Below are 8,458 nucleotides of genomic sequence, written 5' to 3'. Positions count from 1 at the left end.
TCTGATCGAAAGACTTTAACGGTGCGATTGAACTGTGTTTCAATCATTTTATGAAATGTTTGGTAAATAGACACAAGTTCAGACCTATGGTGAAGCAGATAAATCCAAGTATACCGAGAAAAATCATCCACAAATATGACAAAATACTTAGATCCCCCCTTAGTGGGAACAGGTGCAGGACCCCAAATATCAGAATGTATAAGATCAAAAGGGGCAGAAGAAAAGGAGTCACTTTTATTAAATGGCAATTTTGTTTGTTTGCCAAAATGACAGGAAGTACAATCAAATTTTGAAAACTGAACTGAACCTAAATGACCTTGAGAAGCTAATAATTGAAGACGAGATAAGGATGGATGACCAAGACGAGCATGCCATAGATCAGGTGAGGAGGTGACAGTGGTAGCAGCTGCAGAAACAACTTGTGAAGGAATCTTCAAGTTATGAACCTCAAACATGCGACCAACCTTACGGCCTGTCCCAAGCACTTGACCCGTCCGGGGATCCTGCACATCCACACCATGATTAGTAAATAGAAGATCTACGCCTAATTCGCAAAGTTGACCAACAGAAAGCAAATTGAGGGATAACTTTGGAATATGAAAAGTGTCACTAAGGGATAAACAAGGAGAAGAGATTGTTCCTTTATGACTAACAGGCATAGGAGTTCCATCAGCAGTGTAAATGGTGATTGGATGTTCTAAGGGTGCCTTATCAGAAAATTGGGATTCATCAGGAGTCATATGATTACAACATGCAGTATCAAAAAACCAAGGTTGTTTACCTGAGGTGACAGAAAGGGCAGTGGAAGTGCGGGATAAAACCTGTTGAACAACTGCCTCAATATCAGCCGTAGTAAGTGAGGAAGCCAAAGATGGACCTGTAGGAACCGATGGATCTGAAGGACATACAGCAGCTGCCTGAGGAAGAGAAGCTTTATTCTGCTCTTGCACAAATTTCTGTAGCTTACGACAAACAGAGATGTCATGGCCTTTGGCACGGCAAAACTTGCAATGAGCACCTTTGGAAGACTGAGAGGTGGGACGCCCGGAGTTTATTCGCGGAGGAGCAGTGAATGCAACAATGGGAGGCTGTGGTGAGGGTGTAGCCAAGACATGATCAGATGATGTCATGTGATAAGTGGGCCGACGATTCTCCTCAGAAATGTGCTCCTTTACTGCAGCATCAAGAGAAGGAGTAGGAGACCGGCTAAGTAGAGAAGCTCGAGTAGGCTCAAAATCCTCACGTAAACCCATCATGAAGTGCATAAATCTACGGCGATCCCGATATTTGACAAAGAGCTCAATGTCCTTAGAACACACCAGTGGAGGATCTGCAGCAGAGAGTTGTTCCCACATAGTAGAAGTCTGAGAATAAAAATCAGAAATAGACTGACCTGTCTCTTGGCGCATTTGATAAAGTTTTGATTCAATGTGAAACTCCAAGCTTGAATCATTAGTGCAGTTATAACGATCGGCCAAAAATTTCCAAACAGCCTCAGCAGTTTCAAGACGAGGAAGAAGATTATGAATGGAGGGAATAGAGGTATTGATAAACCAAGATAAGATCTTACTCTGAATACTCTCCCATTCTTCTAGACGTTCTTCATAATCATCTGTTGGAATAGCAGTCTTGGAAGACTCTTCAGTAGCTGTGGCTTTGGACTTAGGGTTTGGTACTGGCTTAGGAATTGAACCAGTCACATATCTCCACAGTTTACGACCCTTGAGAAAGACGGTCATATTCTGAGACCATGCATGATAGCTAGTAGGACCATCCAACATGATGGTGATAGGACGTATGATATCTCGTTCACTTTGTTGAGCCATAATGAAGAAAATGACCAAAAAGTGAGATTTAGATACCTCAAATGCAGAAACGGAGCCCAAAATCAGAATCTACGCGAAAAACTGAGCAAGACAGGTCCTGTTGAAAAATTTTGACTTGGTCAACGGTCAATCAAAGTTAACGGTCAAGGTCAACGGTCAAAGTCAACGGTCAACGGTCAGGCCTGGTCCAGTCAACGGCTGACGTGTGCTGACGTGGCAGTTCGCGAAACGCAGCTGGCGCGTGGGGCGCGTGCAGGCGCGTGTAGAACGTTTGGTCTGGCGCGTGAGGCGCGTGAGTAAGATTGACGGCGCGTGGCGGCGCGTGGAGCGCGTGTTCGAGAGGCAGAAACTTCAGGCGGCGCGTGGGGGCGCGTGTGAAGTTTTTTCTGGCCGTTCTTGGTTGGGTTTTGCTCGGGATTGTCTGTTCTGTCACTCAATGCCTTTTCTTTGACAGTTGGATGAGCAGAACAATGAGATCCGAGAGTTGCTGGACTGTGGGCGTGACGGCGGTGACTCGCTTCTGACAGTGGCTACTGGTTGAAGGCGAGGGCAGCGGAAGAACGCCGGAGATGTCCACAGGAACCAGAAATTCAGAGGATTGGCTCTGATACCATGTTAACAATGTAAAGTGAGAGAGAAAGACTGAATAGTCTGTATATTAATGTGTATGAAATAATGTACAATAGAGAGCCTTATATAGGCTAGATATGTGTGCAGTACAAGTAAAAGGAGTAAACTACAAGTACAGTATACTGGGCTAAGCCCAATGGGCTAAACTAGTCTAAGTTATACGCTATACACTAACAGTATCGTTTGCAGCTTGTTATAACTTGGGTTTTTGTCCATAAGAAAAATGGAAGTCATTTTTTCAAATGAAGATTTAGCAATGGAAATTTTAAGTCGCTTGTCAGCTAAGAACCTTTTAAGGTGCAAGTGTGTCTCCAAGAGGTGGAAGAGCCTTATATCTGATCCATCCTTTGTGCGTATTCACCATCAGAGGTCATGATGCATTTCGGGCCTCCTTGTTCAAGAGTTTGAGGAGTATGGGGGGAATTTTTGTGGAGATGATTATTTCCTTTATGCTAGGGTTAATGGTGAATTGGGCATATTTAAATTGATGGATGAAAGTTTCCCTCAACCGACTTCTGTCATTATGGCTTCATGTGATGGACTCATCTGTTATAGAAGTCGTCGAACTAGGGATGTAGAGGTGCTGGACATAGTTGTTTGGAACCCAATGACCCAGGAACGGTTAACCTTGAGACCCATTGACTGTCATGTTGGTAGCATCTTTGGATTGGCTTTCTACCCATTTGGTTCTTCAGCAAAGATGATCCCTCGCTTTAAAGTGGTCAGCATTCAGCGTCCAAAACATGACCAAAATTCCTATTCCTTTGTGATCTACTCATCAGAGACAGGGAAATGGAAAACTTCCCTTGAAGTGTGCTATTGCAAGGATGAGCTTTATGAGAATAAACATATTTATGTTAATGGAAGGTTTTACTGGTTGACGAGCAATCAGAACGTTATCAATTTTGAGGCAGATGAGGAGTTATCTGGAGTCATTACAGTACCAGGTCCTAAGTGGTTGGATAGGGATGTAAGACTGGCTTGCCTTGGGGATTCTGATGGGTATCTTCATTATGTGTGTGTAGATATGTCTGAACTTAGGGTCTGGATGTTAACAGATCCTTGCAAGCCCATTTGGGTTCTTAAGCACCATATAAATATAGATCAATTTGGTGAAGAATCAAGGGATCGGTATCTCCATCGTGTACAAAACTCTCCTGAAATGATTCGCAATTATTTTGTAGTGGACGCTCAAACTTTCCATGATGAAGTTGTGTATTTGTCTATACGAGGTAGGTTATGTTCGTATGACTTCAAAACTGGAAGGCTAAGATCCTTCTTTTATGGTTCTTACCTGAGGCATCAAACTAAAGTTCAGGCGACTGTGCTCCCATATTCACCGACCTTGGCAACAATTGGCATTCCCTGGTTGAAACAGAATTCTGGTAGTGCTTCTATTTCTTTTGATTCAACATCTTTTAATTACGAAGGAAGACCTAGAAAAAAATTGAAAACAAGGAAGACCTAGAGAAAAATTGAAAGAACCCTTAAGGTCACCACATTGCTGCTCATTGAAATGGAAGTAATCAGTGCATTTATGTAAATTAGTAAGCATGGACCGGTCAATTTCATTGGCGTAAGTTTTTCTTTGACATGGCCCCATGGAGGATGCTGTTTGCCTGTGACACTAATTTCTACTTATTTATTTATTTCTTCTTGTATTGGTTGCTAAGATTATATGGGATTTGTTGAACTTTTGGTTTTCTAGTAATTATGATTCTTAATTTTCAACCAATTGATAGAGCATGAGCATATTGCTTTGCCTGTTTGTTGCAGATCAATTGTAACAAATTTTTTATATCTTTACTGTTTTCATTTTCCTAGTTAAATGAGATTATGTGTTGTTTTCTTTTTCTAGTTGAATTAGGATTTTACGATATTTCCCTTTTTCTTGTTGAATAAGGATTCTGTGTTGTTTTTCTTTTCCTAGTTGAAGTAGAAGTTCTATATTTCTTTTGTTAAAGGAGTAGGAGAAAATCTCTACATTCTCTTTTGGGAGTGATGGACCTGATGGATTCAGGTTCTTTTTTTATATTTAAATTTCGTGGTTAGTTGTGCAACAAAATGTGTGCTAGGCCGTGACTTCCTTATTCCAATCTGATGGGTTTCTTGGAGTAGAAAATTCCACTACCCGATGTTGAGAGAACCTGTCAAGAGTTGATGATTACCGACATATATGATGTTGAAATGTGCAATATAAGTGTATTTCCAAAATTTTGCTAATAGACTCCATGGCTGCTAGAATGAAATTATTAACTCTTGACTCTTTTTATTTATTTTTTATAATCATATTAACTCTGACTTTGTCAAGGGGATGAGTATCTCTGAAAAAACCCTGCTAGCTCATGAGTTGGTGAGGGGTTATCGCTGAAAATTTAGGGACAGTAAAATTGATCCAAAAGTTAAACCGCTTTATAAGTGATTGCATATTCTCAAAACCTTAACGTTTTACCATAGTCGATCACCAATTACGAATTCCTTAAACGAGAGTTCACGAGGATCCTATGATGAATGAGAACACCATAGCCAATCACCAATTACAAATTCCTTAAACGAGAGCTCACAAGGATCCTATGATGAATGAGAAACAAAGCCTCCTGAGCCGGCAAGAACGCCATCATTCTTCCGTATTACTGTACATTGTTTTCCAATTTTCTTCGTGCTTCAGAGCTAGGGTTTCTAGAATCTTGGTTTCTTCTGTTCTTTGTGTTCTTCAATTTTTTTTTTCCTCAGTGTTTGTTTCTTGGTAATTTATAAGCTTTTAGCGTTTGTAATTATGTATATGAATGAATGTTAAATGGGTGGGTTGTGTGGGTTGGGTGGGATGGGTTTGTGAGGTATTTTTTCTTTTGATAAGTAAGGTGTATCATAAGCCCAAAATATTTTATGACTATAATTGGATGATTCTTTTAAGTGTGGAAAAGGTATTAGACAAGGGGCTCTTTTTCCTCTATCTTTTTGTCTAAATGGAGGCTTTTATTAAAATAACGATATCAAGATTCAGTGAATCTCAGAACTTGAACTTCCATCCCAATGTGCAGGGCAGAGAATTACTTATTTAACCTTTATAGATGATCTTTTACTATTTGTAGTTGCTGATCTTCCTTTAAAACAACTGATAAGGGATACCCTGAAGGAGTTCAATGGTCTCTCTGGTATTTTGTGTTGCTGTAACTCCTGATCTCCAGCAACAAATCCTTTCTGTTCTGCAATTCAAAGCAGGAAACCTCCCAATCATATTTTTGAAATGCACTAGAAAGCTTAGCTCAAAGCATTGCAATCCTCTAACCGAGAAGATCACTGCCAGACTTAATTCTTGGATTGCAATCCTCTTTCTTAGGCAAAGTCTTAATTCACTCGATGCTGCATAGCCTCCAGATGTACTGGTCATGAATACTCATGCAGTGCTCCCTAAGTGGGATCAAATATGCACTCAAAATGGAAGGTTTGGGGCTTAATAAGGTGGAATATTGGAATATGGCTGTACTTGTAAGCCACATATTGAATATGTCCACTCAAGCTGGTTTCTTGTGGGTAGCATAGGTCCATGAGGTATTTTTGAAGGGCAACTGGGTAAATATCTCTAGATAGTGAAGGTCCCCAAGAGTGTACATAGGGGTGGTGGAAATTATTGAAACTTAGGGAAGTGGCTAAACTTAGGGAAATTATTGCTATAATGTTTTGGGATGAAAGAGACTTATCAAAAAAAAAAAAAAAGTTTTGGGATGAAAGAGGTTTTTTATATATTTTATTTTGGGTGTGACTAGATAGATGGCATCTTCAATGTTTTTTTTTTTTTTTTTTTAAATTTTATTTTACTTAGGTATTTTTTATCAAATTTTCTGGACATAGAATAGTCTATGATGTAGTAAATGCCGTTGAAGCTAAGTTATTTTAGTTAGTGTTTTGAAGAATAAGGATCAAATCTGGAAGCCAACAAGATCTGAAAACCTGGTTAGAATCCAGGGCAAGCTGAATCTACTGAAGGTCAAGGAAAAGTAAAACGCAATCTGGTCAGCTCCTTCTTCTGGAAAAATTCAACGCAAGAAAGAGTAGTTGTCTTGGTGTAAGCTAATATGATGTTCAATGCAATTCGTAAGTATAGTTTCATTGGTTGGCTTTCCTGGCAGGACATATGATCAACAAGAGCAAGGTAGCTGCATCGGGCTTAACAGGGGACTGTGCTTGTCTTTTCTGTAGGAGGGGTTATAGAGAGAAGGAGTCACTTGTTTTTTAAGTGCTCTTTACAAAGATAATTTAGAAGCATGTCATGGGGCTTGCTTGGTGAATTATTTCCCTTCTGAATAGGATGGTATGGCCTGCTGGTTTTCTTGCCTCCCTTTGCAAAGTGGTATTGTGGGCTTCAGTTTATCATTTGTGGCTCCCAAAAAACTACTAAATTTATGGAGGAGAAATAAAAATAAAAGGGGCAAATTGTTAAGAACACTAAAAGAGTTGTCAAAGTCAAACTGGATGTCTAGATGTGCTTGAGATAGTTGTTTGACTTTGAATCCCAATGACCTGAAAATAGATAACCCTAAGACACTGTCTGTCATGTTGGTGACATCTTTGGATTGGCTTTCTGCCCATTTGGTTCTCCATCTAAGATTATCCCTTGTTATAGTCCATAATATGACGAATTCCTACTCCCTTGTGATCTACTCATTGGAGACAGGAAAATGGAGAACCTTGGGGATTCTGGTGGGGTGATTTCAATATGAAGAATGAAGGTTTAAGAAAAGCTTGCCTTGGGGATTTTGGTGAGATGATTTCAATATGTACATGCAGATCTGTCTGACCTTAGGGTCTGGATATTAACAGATCCTTGTAAGCCCACTTAGGTTCTCCAGCACCAGTTGAATATAGATCAATGTCATGAAGAGCATCCATCTATGGATTAGATTCTCCATTTTGGGCGGTTTTCCTAGGACTATTTAGAGCCAGACCATTTAGCACTGAATACTCTCTTAACTTTCCATGACGAAGTTAGGTAAAAATTTAGTCAAGCTCGTGTGACATGGAGTGGTTAACTAGATTTGTTCATGCCTTCATGGAGTTCTTGGCTTTTGGTATATCATATCACTGGTGTTTTTTTTGCCATTTAGCATGATTTTTCTAGTGTTTTCATTTTGTAGCATTAGGACCAAACATATTATTTTGAGTAGTATCTATAGGCTCGAAGACTATGAAGGAACTTGAGTCTCAAAGACTCAAGTTCTAAGTAAAATCAGTTCAAGTGGAACTGGAGTCTGAAAAAAACTCAAAATCCTTCTAGCATTGATCAGAGCTCTTCTCTTCTCCAAATATGTTTCTCCCTTTCTCTTCTCTAATTCGATCTCACTACCTAGGTTCTACTTCTGCTACATAACTATTATGTTTGGTTTTCCTACCACATAAAAAATATGTTAGGGAAATCATGCTAAATGGCAAAAAAAACCTCTCAAAGATCACACACCAAATCTCATCGCATATACGGCATCTTCTTTATCTATCTGGTCCTAAACCTATTCAAGTTTACCATTTTTTGGTTGAGCGTAAGGACTTCTTATGTAAAGGATTTATACTAAGTTGAAGGCTGTGAAAAGGATTTTAGGTATGAATAAATAGGTTTTTGGTTGGATTTAACTTTTTATCAAAAGGTCGTAAGAGTAGGATTAAATCTTGATTTAGTTCAAAATAGCATGCTTCGAAGACCTGGTGACCCTACCCTTGCTTCTAAAGAAAAGAGTGTCTTCACTTAACGCAAAACTCTTTTGCTGGTTGAAAAATGTTTTCTCAAGCAGAAAGCCAGGGTTAAGTGGGTAAATCTAGGTGATCAAAATACCTCAAACTTTCATAAGATGGTAACCATAAAAAACTCAAAAAAGTACCATTAAATGTAGGCACAAAAAGTAGTAAAGCCTTAAGTGTTGAACTGACTCTTTATTATCAACTCAATTTCCAATTCAAACAAACCAAATTATGAACAAAACCAAATGATAGCAACCATAGCAAAAACCATG

At 39.3% G+C, this 8,458-nt stretch overlaps 2 protein-coding genes across 2 annotated transcripts; one reads left to right on the top strand and one right to left on the bottom strand.

Annotated features, from left to right (window-relative positions):
- Positions 1 to 329: 329 nt before the first annotated feature.
- LOC115983579 lies at positions 330 to 1,174 on the bottom strand. The gene is made up of 2 exons (XM_031106297.1): positions 782 to 1,174; positions 330 to 503 (listed from the first exon to the last, which is right to left on the bottom strand). The coding sequence occupies exons 1-2, from the start codon at positions 1,128 to 1,130 to the stop codon at positions 466 to 468; spliced, it is 387 nt and encodes a 128-aa protein (XP_030962157.1). The 5' UTR covers positions 1,131 to 1,174; the 3' UTR covers positions 330 to 465.
- A 1,662-nt stretch (positions 1,175 to 2,836) lies between these two features.
- Positions 2,837 to 4,226, top strand: LOC115983578. Its single transcript, XM_031106296.1, has one exon. It carries the CDS (start codon positions 2,944 to 2,946, stop codon positions 3,922 to 3,924), a length of 981 nt encoding a protein of 326 aa, XP_030962156.1. The 5' UTR covers positions 2,837 to 2,943; the 3' UTR covers positions 3,925 to 4,226.
- The last annotated feature ends 4,232 nt before the right edge of the window (positions 4,227 to 8,458 follow it).

This window comes from Quercus lobata, chromosome 4 (genome assembly GCF_001633185.2).
Source record: "Quercus lobata isolate SW786 chromosome 4, ValleyOak3.0 Primary Assembly, whole genome shotgun sequence".
NCBI classification, from domain to species: domain Eukaryota; kingdom Viridiplantae; phylum Streptophyta; class Magnoliopsida; order Fagales; family Fagaceae; genus Quercus; species Quercus lobata.
The sequence above is the reverse complement of the archived record's forward strand: the minus strand, read 5'-3'. Positions and strand labels throughout refer to the sequence as shown.

Bases quoted from the DNA above. Each gene is read 5' to 3' on its own strand.
- LOC115983579 (XM_031106297.1), bottom strand. From the start codon at position 1,130: ATGACATCATCTGATCATGTCTTGGCTACACCCTCACCACAGCCTCCC. The intron at 504-781 runs GTAAACAACCTT...GTGGATGTGCAG, and splicing joins TGCCCTTTCTGTCACCTCAG to GATCCCCGGACGGGTCAAGT.
- LOC115983578 (XM_031106296.1), top strand. From the start codon at position 2,944: ATGGATGAAAGTTTCCCTCAACCGACTTCTGTCATTATGGCTTCATGT.